Source organism: Manduca sexta, chromosome 9 (assembly GCF_014839805.1).
Source record: "Manduca sexta isolate Smith_Timp_Sample1 chromosome 9, JHU_Msex_v1.0, whole genome shotgun sequence".
Lineage (NCBI taxonomy): Eukaryota > Metazoa > Arthropoda > Insecta > Lepidoptera > Sphingidae > Manduca > Manduca sexta.
In genome coordinates this window covers 6,300,877-6,314,595 of record NC_051123.1, presented here as the reverse complement: position 1 = coordinate 6,314,595, position 13,719 = coordinate 6,300,877, and the positions used below count along the sequence as shown (strand labels likewise).

General features: G+C 34.4%; 3 protein-coding genes across 5 annotated transcripts in view; 1 reads left to right on the top strand and 2 right to left on the bottom strand.

Moving 5' to 3' along the window:
* The window catches only part of LOC115441376 (small G protein signaling modulator 2), a 55,696-nt gene extending 54,379 nt beyond the window's left edge, over positions 1 to 1,317 (bottom strand). For 2 of the 3 annotated variants that reach the window (XM_030166149.2, XM_037436665.1), the window contains exon 1: positions 709 to 1,317. In XM_030166149.2, the coding sequence (XP_030022009.1) occupies positions 709 to 727 (19 nt within the window). In that variant the 5' untranslated portion in view covers positions 728 to 1,317. The remainder of the gene's footprint in view (positions 1 to 708) is intronic. The other variant, XM_037436666.1, reaches the window with a different exon arrangement.
* Positions 1,318 to 2,399: 1,082 nt separating this feature from the next.
* On the top strand, positions 2,400 to 10,429 carry LOC115441375 (vacuolar protein sorting-associated protein 33A). Its single transcript, XM_030166148.2, has 11 exons — positions 2,400 to 2,632; positions 2,951 to 3,150; positions 3,311 to 3,490; positions 3,610 to 3,730; positions 3,936 to 4,089; positions 4,495 to 4,658; positions 5,107 to 5,277; positions 5,670 to 5,795; positions 7,849 to 8,034; positions 8,272 to 8,392; positions 9,921 to 10,429. The coding sequence occupies exons 1-11, from the start codon at positions 2,516 to 2,518 to the stop codon at positions 10,205 to 10,207; spliced, it is 1,827 nt and encodes a 608-aa protein (XP_030022008.1). The 5' UTR covers positions 2,400 to 2,515; the 3' UTR covers positions 10,208 to 10,429.
* On the bottom strand, positions 10,423 to 12,839 carry LOC115441374 (exocyst complex component 8). The gene has a single exon (XM_030166147.2). It carries the CDS (start codon positions 12,725 to 12,727, stop codon positions 10,676 to 10,678), a length of 2,052 nt encoding a protein of 683 aa, XP_030022007.1. The 5' UTR covers positions 12,728 to 12,839; the 3' UTR covers positions 10,423 to 10,675.
* Between the last annotated feature and the right edge of the window lie 880 nt (positions 12,840 to 13,719).

Here is a 13,719-nt window from a genome sequence, read left to right as displayed (position 1 = left end):
AAACAGGATGAATAATCTCAAGACTACTTGCCTGTGCGGATATATTAAGGCCATCGGAATCACCGTAGTTAAATAATAATGTGTTTACTTCAACTGCCTTTTTACGTTATTACACATTTAAACTTTATCCTGGGTGAGTATTGGTTTTATTAATATCGTAGAGCTTTATTAAGTCTAGTCTAGACTGCATCTATATCTTAATGCTACAAATATTATATTCTTTGCATAAGCATCGCAGCCGGCTTTTTGCGGCTGAATGCCCAACATAAAATATTATGGTACATATGGACGATGTAAAAAAAATATGATTGTTTTATTTCAATATAAATACTTGTCTAATAACGTAACATATTTAAAAACAAAAAACATACATATAATGGAAAATTGTTTCATAAAATTTATCACCAAATAAATCAGGCAAAATAACATAACACTCACCAAACTTAATAGTACATTACTGCAGTTTATTGTTCGCAATTAAACCAAAAAATCACCCTTATCATGCAATGTTATAAAAACAAGGTTGCAAACATCATTCACATGGCTGATCCTCGCCCACGCTGCTTGTTATCGTAACGTCAAAACGATAATACAACGTGAATATATTTACAGTGCCCCAGAAAAGCTTAACACCAATTTTTACGCAAAAAAAAATATATTAAAAAAGAAAAACATAATTTGCAAATAAACATGCCAAATTGTACGTACCTTTATTTTGGGCGGCCATTATCCTCTTGTGTAGGCGGGGAGTGGCGCATAATTTACCCGGGAAATATTTCACATTTCACCACGGTACCGCTGTGAGCGCGTTGGACACTTATTTTGTCGTTCAAAACGTGTTTATGGTGCAAACCGAGGGTTCCAAATGGATTGTTTTGTGAAAAAATCGATGTGGCGCCGCGCGCAGTGGACCGCTACGGGCGAGTGATAAGCCTGTGCCGCCGCCAGCCTGAGTGCCGTACCTATCCTGCGTACGTATACGTACCAACCTCCATTACTAGCCAGCTGATGGGTACATACGATTGATTTGTAGTCTGCCACGTTTTTCGCGCGGTATTCTTCCGAGGGACAACGTAGTAACGATAATTTTCATACAACTTACAATTTGAAATCAAGTTACTGACTTTTCGGGTGGATTACTAAGAAATGCAGAGAACTTAAGACATTCAACAGAGGCTGTAGTTAGGTACTAAGAAATATATAAGAGTATGGTACCTATAGCTACCTACACTTGAAAACTATCATATGTTCTGCCAAGATACGAATATTTTGTACCGAATTAACTTAAGTACTTACTATTTTTTTGTAAAAGCAAATACTTACATTTTTTATAATCTTACCTATTATACTTACAATAAGTAATCAACATTTAGGCAGGCAAAAAAGTACAATCATATTTGAATTATCGTTGCTATTTCTAAATTATATACACAGCCAATGCCCGTAGTTTAAATAATTTTCCGACTCGGCGACTTTTGTTATTTCAAATATGGCGGCAATTTTCACTTTATTTTAGTGGGTGGAAATGAATAGCAGAAGAAATCTTAAATCGTACAATCTAGTTTAATTATTAGCTTTCATTATCGTAACAATATATTAACAAGTTTTCTATTCAAATGTTAATATTTATTTATTTATTATGATAAAACGATAAACATGTGTACATGAAAATACCGATTTATATTAATATTTAGGACTATTAGGCTCTACGATTCAATAACATTGACTAAACAGTTGAAAAAAAAATAACATTGGAGATGAGACATTGTTGATTGAAATTGAATGGCATTCGAATATAATAATATAATTGTTTAGAAATCTTTTTGTAATTATTATATTATTTTTGTTCATATTCCAATTAAATATTAATTAGTGTTATTCGCGTCTCAAAATGCTTTTAATTTTTGACAATATTTCCACTACTTGTGTATTTTTATAGAATAAAAAGTAGCCTACATTATTATGTTAATCTCTAAATCTAGAATAAAGCCTATATGACAAATTTCAGGTAAATGTAGTATAAGAAATGGTTTGCCTATTAGATGCATTTTAAACAAACAAAAAGTATACGATTACATGGAAAATATACAATAATTATTAACTTTACCATAACCTAAATATTTCAAGTTAATTTTATATTTTTTTAACTATATAGGTTAAGCTACATATTTTTTAAAAGAATATATTTAATAACATAACTGGGTCATCGGGTGACGAAAATGAATAAATGCTTTCAAACAACCAAACAACAGTTCTATAATTATAATTTGCTGTTAATTTTATAACAACCATCTGATAATTGTGATCAAGTAATTTAAAAATCGAATTATTAGTTGGTTGTAGAATCGATAGTCATAATAAACGCATCATCTCTAAATTGTCAATGTCAATGGCAACTTGACATTTGATTGGACATAAACTTGACATATTGATTGATTGTGATTTGTGTTATTTTGATAGCGATCCAGGTATAATTTATAAAGGAAAACAAACAAAATAACGACAAAAATTTATCATGAGAGAAGCTAAAATGAGTAGTCACCTCTCAGGAGGTAGATTAAATGTTGCCTTAGTACAAGAAACTACTAGAAGTGAGCTACTGAACCTACTTCAACAATACAAAGGTCCTAAAGTAAGTTAAGGGAATCGCTTTTTGTAATTTTTCTTTACCCTGGAAGTCCACCATGCTTTGTGCTGTGGTTAATTGGCTTGTCTATAATCATTAATATAGCCTACCTAGTGAGATATACTCGTTTTCGCAACAAATTATACTTAGATCAAAACTATTTACATTTTATATTTATTAATTATATTCAGCAATTACTATGTCTGACTCATCTGATACATTTTAAGGTCCATAAAATGTTAAGTGTCCATAAATCCAAATTGTAACTTTAATAAATAAAAAAACACAATTGGGGTATTTTTTTTTTTTATTTCAACATTTTAGGTAGCTATCTGGGACGACTGGCTGTCGGGACCCGTGGGTCTCGTGGCTCAGTACTCCTTTTTGCAAGACCATGATGTGAAGAACATGTTTCCACTGAGGCCTGGAAACCTGCCTAGTATATCAGTCAGGCACATTATCTTCATTGCCAGACCTAAACTGGCTTTGATGGATTTAGTTGCTGACTACATTATATCCATAAGGTAATATAATACATCCTTTTATAATGAGATAACTTTTAGTAAATTTAACACCGCATGTCTCAACAGTAAGCTTGTCTAGTCATTCATAGCAATAAAATAAATAAATAATAACCTTTAGGATCTTCTTGTCACAATAAAATTTGATCACATTTTTTTGCAGATCAAAGCAAACAACACCTATTGAATTCCACTTGTTCTTGGTGCCGAGAAAGAGTGAGTTGTGTAAGATACAGCTAAAAAACAGAGGTGTCGCAGGAAACCTTACAATAGAGGAGTTCAAATGTGATATAATACCATTTGATAATGATTTCATGTCGCTGGAACTGCAAAATGACTTCAGGTAATTCATAATATATTTAGTTGACATGCATACCTAGTTATCAGATGTGAATTATTACATTTAGCTATAGCAGTGTAATATAATGCTGCATTTTTATATTTATGTTTTTATATGTACAGAGAAAATTACTTAGAAGGTGACAAAACATGTATATATAATTCAGCCCAAGCGTTACGTACCATACAACAGTTGTACGGAACCATTCCTCGTGTGCTTGGTAAAGGGGAAGCAGCGAAACAGGTACTACTGCAAATATTATTCACATTCTTGATGGCAAAGAAAAATTTTTATGAATAATATTATCCTCTTTTGAAATAAAGCTTTACTCTTAACTGTTTGTATAATTCAATGGCTACCAATTGTTTTATAGAAAGTATATTTATTTTATCAAACAAATTAATTAATATTAACCATTTACAAGTCCTAAATCAATACACACTTGCAGGTGTGGGACCTTATGTGTCGGTTGAACAAAGAGGAACAAGCCTCACCAACCAAGGTTTCTCCATCATTGTGTATAGACCAACTCCTGCTTCTAGACAGAGCTATAGACTTCACCAGTGTGATGGCCACCCAACTCACATACGAAGGGCTTATAGGTGAGCTCTGCTGTTGGATATTAATGACTTCTAATTATCTTGATTTCGTAAAGTTTGTTTTCGTATAACAATTTTTTCGTATAACTGCCAAAACATTTGTGGATATATTGCTACACAAAATTATATTTGATTCTACTGCAGAACTATTAATTACTAGGTGCTGCTTACAGCTTTGCCTGGATGTAAGATCTTCCGAATAAAAGTTCCACATAATACTTATTCAGAATCAATAGAAGGCTATAATTGCTGAGCATGGTCTATCTGTGTCCCAAATATCATCCATATCCATTTATCAATTAGTGTGTTTACATCGAGATATATCAATGAAATAATAAGCTGATAAAAAAATATTTCCAATCTTGTATAAAATCTTGAAAAATAATCAACACTAAAATCACCGCGCAGACGAGATCTACGGCATAAAAAGCAGCACGGCGACCTTCCCGGGAGAGAAGTTTGTCAGCGCGGACGATCCCAACCCCGAAGTGACGGCGCGCGAGAAGAAACGCGTCATACTCAATTCCAGCGAGGAGCTGTTCACGGAGCTGCGAGACTGTAGCTTCACCGCGGTCTGTCATTTATTTTTCTTCAGCTTCTTATCTGCCCCCCATTTTTTACTGTGTAAGCATGGCAGTGTCCATTTTATCTGATGATAAGTTAGAGGACTTCTAAGAAGATTATTGACTAATGTGAATAAGTCCCTCCAGTTAACACAATTTGCTAGTGAGTTCAAAATAAAATATACACAGGCGAATTTCAGAAGGTGATACGTGGATCGTCGCCACACCATTCAGCATATTTTTGCTGGAATGTTGGTTGATGTTAAATGATTTGACAATGTTGAAATGTTTTAGTTTTAACAACTGATTGCCTCCCGCATGTCTGACGCCTTGTGGGAATCGATCCCTGGATGAATTCTGTTAATCTTAATCTAAAACGAACAATGTATATCAATTTTATTTTCTAATGACTGTGGGCGTCTAAGGTACCTAACGTATGCATTTCTTTTTCCATTAGGTTGGACCAACATTGTCGAAGAAAACCCATGTGATTAAAACACAACTAGATGAGCGGCACAAAAACAAATCGGTCCAAGAAATAAGGCATTTTGTGGATCGTCTGCCGCAGTTGCTGGCCAACAAACAGTCCCTCGTCACACACACTGCCATCGCGGAATATATTAAAGAGGTATATTTTATATTTTAAAATTAAGATTTTATTGACTTCATCAGTCTTGCTTCTGGCCACGTCCTCGCCAGAGAAAGTCCGGTTCCGAAATCAAAATATTATGTGGATAATGGGAACAAAACAACAAGCACATACTGTATAATATTACTTAGTACAGATTTTATTAACTTAATCACAGTCTAGCTTCTGACCATATTTTCAACCGCTAAAGTTCGTTCCTGAAATAAAATATAGTCTACGGATAAGAGGACCAAATAAACAAGCACCTACTTTATATTAGTTAGTACAGACATATATCATAATATTAATAGTCAGTAGATCCATGTGGTGTAGTAAGTCGTTACTGCAACTCTATATAGTCATCACTAAAACTGTTTTTTATTTTGTTACAGACAACAGACAGCTTCGACTTTCACGACACTATGCAATGCGAGGAAGACTTCCTCAATTGTGTGGACAACGAGAAAGTGTGTCCGTACATCGAAGACCTTATTGCACAAAAAGCGCCTCTGACGAAGGTACGTTATTGTTCTTATGAGACTTCGAAAATGATCTGACTGTTCCGTCAGTGGCGAACGTTGACGATTTCCGAAAAAGAAACCAATATGTATGAATATGGTGTGCGAATCTTTCTAATGATAAATAGATTTTACCATCGATATATATGTACTACGTACTAGATTTGGCGTTCCGAACATTCATTGTGTTCAACTGAATTGAACTGTAATCCATTCAAACTGATTTTAGCATGGTGTCAATATCAATGCTTTTGTTTGTGTACGGAGTGGCACTCATAATATAAAAACGCGAGTCTAAGTGCAAACCTACATGTGAATCAAAAATCTTAGTCAAACGACTAAGATTATTTGTTGTACAAGTTAATAAATGAGTTATAACAGTAACGCTTTGGTTGCCATTTTAGTTCAGATTTTGAACAAATAGTTTGTATGGACGTTCGTGTCCATAGAATATATATGCGTCAATGGATTTTACAAAAAAATAGAAAAGGGATGACGGCAGGAATCTGAGTTATATGGACCCTTCGCCACTGTTAAATAATAAAATAAAATAAAATGCTTTATTCATCACGTAGGCGAACATAGTTGCACTTATGATAAGTCAAGGTACATGAGAATATTTAATTATTACTTAATTAAATTAGCTTACATAAACAAAGACAATTTATTTATGTAAGCTAATTATTTACTGTGATCTAAGTATGTCTATCTTATAAGGTGTTCAGCAAACTATCTTCTACCTTTGTAGGCTACAAGAATTTTAGTAGTAGGATATTTGTATCGGGTCAGATAGCGACCACTGTACACATATTTAGCCTGTGTATCCGGTTTCAAAAAGCCGACAGAATTTTGTCGACTGACGAATGGTAAAATCATCCCTCGTCAGTTGACACTAGGCCCCACTAGTCACTACACTTGTCATCAGATGCAGTGGTGCTATTTAGTCGTGCCCCTATAAAAAAAACAGAAGACAGTTATCACTAAAATGTCCTACACCTATTACTACTACACTATAATCTATACTTATAATAAATCTGTAGAGAGGTCAATTCTGTACATGAAATATATTTCCAAAATAACTATCAGGGGGTGATTAGGGATCGATACTGATGCCAAAAATGCAATAAGTAAATTTTTTGTCTGTCTGTCTGTCTGTCTGTATAACCGTTATAGAAACAAAAACTACTCGACGGATTTTAACGAAACTTGGTACAATTATTTGTCATACTCCTGTGCTGGTTATAGTATACTTTTCATCACGCTACAATTAATAGGAGCAGAGCAGTGAAGGGAAATGTTGGGAAAACGGAAGAAGTTACTGCATTTTTTAAGCTTCCGTCGCGTGTGCATCCTTAATGGTTAAAGCTACACAGAAATCATGTATGACGGAAATGTTCTCCTTAAAATTATGTAAAAAATATCCCACGACAGCATATGTCTATCTTTTATGGTTGACTCACAATAACACGTGTAACTCCCGATAGCTTAGCAGTTCGAAGCTTTCTCATTATATTTGTCTACTCTTACGTTTATAACACTCTCAGTCATCCCTAATTAAAAAAGTTAACATTATTAAATATTCCATAAAAAGGAATCATAGAAATCGGTATAGAAACGCCAAAGTTATACATGAAATACGCTAATAATAAGCCATCATGCGTGAATACTGAATCATGCTATAAGGATTACTTTTGTATATAATATATAAGGTCGCGAACGCACAGGCAGGCGGCTTGCTTGGTACCTAGAGGCTAGCGAATCACCTAGCGAGTAGCTTCGTAAAACGAACATTCTCGGCTCCATTTTTGAAGTCCGAAATCCACGCGGGCGAAGCTGCGAGCGGAAGCTAGTATAATATAATATATAATATTATTTTAGTTTATATCATATTAATATTAGATTTCGTGTTATGCTGTAGTCAATACAGCCAAGTAGACATAAACTTTCAAAAAAAAATACTTCGAGTTTCTAACTTATGTTAAGAAATTTACGTAGGAGCTCCGAGGGGTTGACTAAAAATACATACCTACTAACAAATTATCTTTGTCAATAGGTCCTTCGACTGATCTGCCTTCAATGTTCAACGGGGTCCGGTCTCAAGCCCAAAGTTCTGGAATACTACAAACGAGAATTGGTACAAGTATACGGTCTGAAAACTTGGCTCACGATATGTAATCTGGAGAAATGCGAGTTGCTAAAGCCGCAGCAGGGGTCGCGCCAATACGCTGTACTGAGGAAGGTAATGACAAAACTGAAATCTAATCATTACCCTTCCTTGCTTCACGGTAGTTGGGTAAAAACTATTGAATGAGCAATATCTCTAACTTAAGGACATTCATACGTCGACATTATATTGGAACTCTATTGTACTTATTGGGATCAGTGGAACTTGTCATGGCACTTTTTATTGTATTCATAAATAGAAATTCTTTGCATTAAATGGATGTGAAATATTAAAATGAGTAAACAATTGCAGGCTCTACATCTGACTATGGACGATTCGGAGAAAAACACAAACGACAGTTATTTGGTGAACAAATATACACCTTTAACCGTACGACTTAGCGAACATATTGCTAAAAACAAGGGTTGGAGCGGTGAGTCATCTGCATTAATAACTATAATGATAACGTATTGTTAATTCATACGCAAATGTGACAAGCGCTCATATGTTTTGTTAAAATAAAGATAACACATTCATTTAAAGTTTTATAAGGGCGTTGTTGCGTTCAGGGAACAAGGTGTATCCATTTAGATACTAGATTCTTACATCCAATGCAGTATTTTTATTATTTTTGTCATTTCAGTTAATATTACGCCATTTTCTCTTATTTACTTGTTTTAAAAGACATAATAAAGACAAAATACTAATGAAAAAAAAATTAGATAAGAGAGAATATCTCAAACATTATCATGAAATATAAAATCGATTGAAAACTAAATTTGAAACTAAAGTTAGACGTTCATCGTCACCTAGGTTCGAAGGACCATTTGAGGGGAAGGCTACTTTTACATTAATGCCTAAAATTAAATATATAACCATTTTTGTACACAAATACGTATAATGCAAATAAATTCCGCTGTCTATATGTAGAGCAATTACTGCACCCACGGTTTTCCGGGCTTATTTCCGCCCCTTGACATGATAATGGGCTGTATGCAGGCCCAATTTTCAATCCCGAACCAACGCGCGTGTTGTTTCCAAGTGGAAAAATTACACCAATTTTAATTGTCAGATTTCAGAATATTAGAACTACTCGTCCGTCCAAATACGTAAACGCGAATATGATTAAACAGCCATCGACATACCTCAAAAACGGATTTACGATATTATCTCTTAATGAATGTGGCGATAGTAACACACTGAACATATTATATATAGCAATGATAAGCTCTATTCAATTCTAAACGTGACCTGCTTGTTCCAATTTAACTCAGAGTGAAGCTAATTAAAGTACTCGTATAAAGGGTGACGCACACTTAACGCCCCAAATAACATTTAAAATGTGCTTGATGTGCAAGGTTCTGCACCTGTATTTAAATATACAGACGTATTTTTACGGTTTTTAGTTAGTTTTTGAGTCCTTTCCTGACACATATTAATTAGTACTATAGAATACGTTTTGAACTAATTTTTAAAGGCATTTTTCCGATTTTCAATATTCTATTTTGAGTTACGGATTTGCCGATCTACAGGTTTTCTTTATATGGGTCGAAAGATGATTCTATGTCGTTGCCGCTGATGGAAATTACATATGATGGTGAAACAATGACCATTAAAAATACTTCTCTATTAAGAACAACAATACACCACCCGGGCGATAAGTCTGCCTAATTATATTACGTCATCCACTAACATTGAAAATAATATATTTACAACGAAATATTACAAAAGCGTCGATAGGCTTAGGGCACTATACAGTACTCTGCTTAGAACCGCAAAATGCAATCGCAAGGTACTATACGAAATACATGAATGTTGACTATTAAACTGTTACAAAGGCTTAATTATAATGAAACAAATCAAGCGTGAATCAAAAATTATTACAAGTAATTATTAAATTATTAGGTATTACAATTAAAAAAAATACTGAGCTAAAGATTCAAAAGATAATTTTATTCTAGGTATTCAAGACATGCTCGGCCTTCTACCAGGCCCCACAATCGATGAGCTGCAAACATCCCAAGCTCGCATGAATCGTCGTAATTCAGCGTCCAGCGAAAATTCCTCCTCGATAGAGAACCCGCGCGTAATCCTAGTGTTCTTTATAGGGGGGTGTACTTACCAAGAAATCTCTGCACTGAGGACCATCAGCCAACAGGAGGACTCTAATGTAGAATTTGTTATATTAACCACAAAAATGATCAATGGTACTACGTTCATTGAATCATTAATGGAGCCGGAACAATAGGCATGTAAAATTTGGAATTCATTTATGAATAATCTTGCACATTAGTGTGTGCTATTTGTAAGGCTTGGTACATACAAATATCAATGCTTTAAAAATTTATATATAGAATCAAAAATGTAACCCAAAAATAGTTGTTCTTGTATAAATGATCTATACTGTTCAAGTAAAATTTATTTAGATGTGATAATCTAGTATTTTAATAAAAGATAATTTTATTTCAAATATATTTTTTATTCTGTGTCCACATCTTCCAAGATACTGAATGAAATTAAACCGTGAACCATAAATTTGGTTTATTAAAATTTCATATTCATAACTTGCATATAATATAAACTCCAATTTGATCAGTTTTTTAAATAAACTTACAAAAATCCTGCATGCTTACTACCTATATAATACAAGTTTAAAGCTTCAGCATAATAAAAATAATTTCATGCAGTAACACTGCCTGTAATGTAATGACTATTCTCATAAGTATTCGTTACTTGTATACTTTGTGATGTTGGACTTCTTTGGTGGTGCAACACTAACGCCAAACTTCTTGGCCAGAGCCACCAGTTTTTCGTTATCATAACCAACGCTTTCCTTGTAACATCTGAGCATCAGAGGCATCACTGTATCTAAAATAAATTTAAAATTTTTCTGAGCATAACTGGAGTCATTACCCAAAGAGAGCATCAGACGTGAGTTAAATATAGCATGAATGCACTCATCCAATACGTCCATCATGTCTTTAGTGACAAGGTCGAGACCTACTTTTTGTATGGTTATCACCGACTGTGCAAACCATATTGTACTACTGGACAAGTCCACCCATGTTTCATTTATTATGTACTTAGCTAATATAAGGCCCAAGGATTCCATTTGTGTTAAAAATTTATTCACTCCAGCTTTAGTATGCATATTCACAGGAGTCCATTTATCTTCTGACACTTTAGTTTTCATTGAATCAACAATTTTTTCTTTATACTCTCTTAACGCTTTTATTATTGGTGTTCTCAAACAGCTATTTAATTGAAATCTCAAATCTAATCCAAATTCACAGAACAGTGTGCACTGATCTCTTAAACTTTGTACACAGTCTAACACAGAGTCTAATGCACATTGTGGTGTGAACACTTGTTTAATAATTTGACTCATTAACATTCTAAGTTGCATGCTAGCCCAAACTACAAAAGCGCTTATTTTATTCTTAGGAAACAGTGCAATGAACTCTGTTAAGGCATCACTCAGTGAACAAAAGAACACTTCTCCCACTTGCTTAACGTAAGTATTGATGGAGCCCTCTAATTGGACCCCTTTTACATGTACTTTAACAGTATGACTACATATAGCTAAGAACAGTTCACATGCTTGACTCGTCATGTTGAACTTATTAAGTATAAGGATGGGTTGTCGAGTTGACTGCAACCCACCTCTAGGACTCCAATTATGTGTTACATCTAATTCCTTTAACAATATTTCCATCAACACTTTCTGTTTTTGTTCAATTTTCTTTAAAATATCTGGTTTCTGTGGGTGTGTTTTATATTCGTCCGTATTAAATGTTTTCTGTGCAGTCACCATGAGTTCATATGTTTTCTGAAAATGTCTCTCAACAATGAGTACATCCAGCTCTTCAGTGACATCAGCCAACCACTCCGGCAGTGGAGGGACTTGTGGGGAAGGCATCTCTTCAACAGATAAACTAGGCGATTCTAACATTTCAGGCTTAGGCTTCTCTTGACTTTCCTTTTTTTTCTGTTTCGAATTTTCCTTCTCAATATACATTTTTTTTGCTACTTCAAACTTATCAAGCCAGTCTTTTTTTATAGCAAAGCTGTTACATTGGAACACTCTGGTATCAGGGAATGCTAAAACTTTGAAGGCCTGCTTTACAGTGCCCAAATCTCTCACATTAACAACAGCAAGAGTACTTATTGGATAACTGGCCTGAAACTTATATCTCATTGGACCTCGTCGGTTCGATATCCATGAGGTTAACATGACACTGTCATTAAATAAATAAACATGCATCCTCTGCAAGGCAGTGTTCTCTTCCGCATCTATTTCTAATAAGTCTCCTTCGTGAAGTAGATTTCTATCTGGGACGTCTAACAAATTTATACAGGAGTCAACTTTTTCCATGATTATGTTGAGTTTGTTTTTTCGTTGTTCCTCGACTCTCTCCGCTTCCATGTCGTGGTTTTCGAGCGATTCGCGAGATAAAGCATTTTCGTTACCTAGAATTGACGCGTGGGACAAGGTAGTGAGTACGGAGCGCTGCTCGCTGAGTAAATGAGACAGCTTGTACATTTCGGCTTCTAGGTGGGATATCTCCGTCGCCGTCTCGATGAACTGCATGTAGTTCTCGTAAACATTTTTTTTGAGGGCACTTGCGGTCTCGTCAGCCAGACTTTGGATCTTCTCCTTCTGCTGTTGGAGCTCCTCCCCTCCGACGCAGGACTTGGCGAGCTCCTTTACGTAACGCTCGGGAACAAAATCTGGCACGGCGAACTTCTCCATATTAACCTCCGACATCGTTACACATAAAAAATATAAATTTTAACCCGTAATATTATTGGGCTCACTCATCATTCGATAAATCGAACGACAGGACATATTCTATCAAATTAAAATGTCAAAATTGCGTTTAGTTTTTCCTATGACGTGCCTCATGTAGACGTTAAAGTTAATTCGTTTTATTCTTTGTATAAGATGTTTCATTTTTTTTCTAATTCATGTTTTTATACAAACATTAAATATATCGTATCAACTTATTCCAGACTTAAATGTTTATTATCATAAATTTTGACATATGCCGAAGCAATGCAAATAAATTCATAAACAACTATACTATAGGTAGGTATTGTATAATATTTTCTTATGTAGGCATTTTTTCACGAAGCTCGTTCTATGCCAATTGAAAACCTAGTTTTTCTTAAACTTCGACTATAAACTTGAACAATCTATAAAAATGAACATTAAACATGAATCAAGACGGACCAGCGCAAAAAAGCATCCAAACGACCTATTTTATAATAGCTAGATTTAAGACAGATAAAGGCCAGTCGATTTATCTCTATCGATTTTCCTGCTTGTTTTAATGAAATATACTTTCTTAGTTTACAGTATAGTTATATCTTACTATCTATAATTTATAGAACCATTTAGATGAGGAGAGCTTCGATGCCCATACGATTATCGAAAGCACAAAAAAGTCGCGTTAAAAGCCTTTAAGGGTCTATGTAAAGAAAATCGAAAACAATATAATACAATAATTCCACATGGGGCTACAAGACAGTAGCTATGTCATGATTGTATACTTCCAAGTTGTTATACGTAACTGTAATTTTAATGATGGTAGGTGTTTCAGTATTTAATATTCTTTTCATACCTAAACTGATAATATCAAGTAGATGTACATTTTATTCGGAAGTACTTTCATATACGACTAAACCTAAATAAACGCGATTGATTGTAACTCGGGGAATTCATTTGTTCAATAATAATAACATGTACAGGAGACTGGG

Coding starts and splice junctions, on each gene's coding strand:
- LOC115441375 (XM_030166148.2), top strand. CDS start 2,516: ATGAGAGAAGCTAAAATGAGTAGTCACCTCTCAGGAGGTAGATTAAAT. Junction 3,151..3,310: donor GACTACATTATATCCATAAG/GTAATATAATAC, acceptor ATTTTTTTGCAG/ATCAAAGCAAACAACACCTA. Junction 4,659..5,106: donor GAGACTGTAGCTTCACCGCG/GTCTGTCATTTA, acceptor TTTTTCCATTAG/GTTGGACCAACATTGTCGAA.
- LOC115441374 (XM_030166147.2), bottom strand. CDS start 12,727: ATGTCGGAGGTTAATATGGAGAAGTTCGCCGTGCCAGATTTTGTTCCC.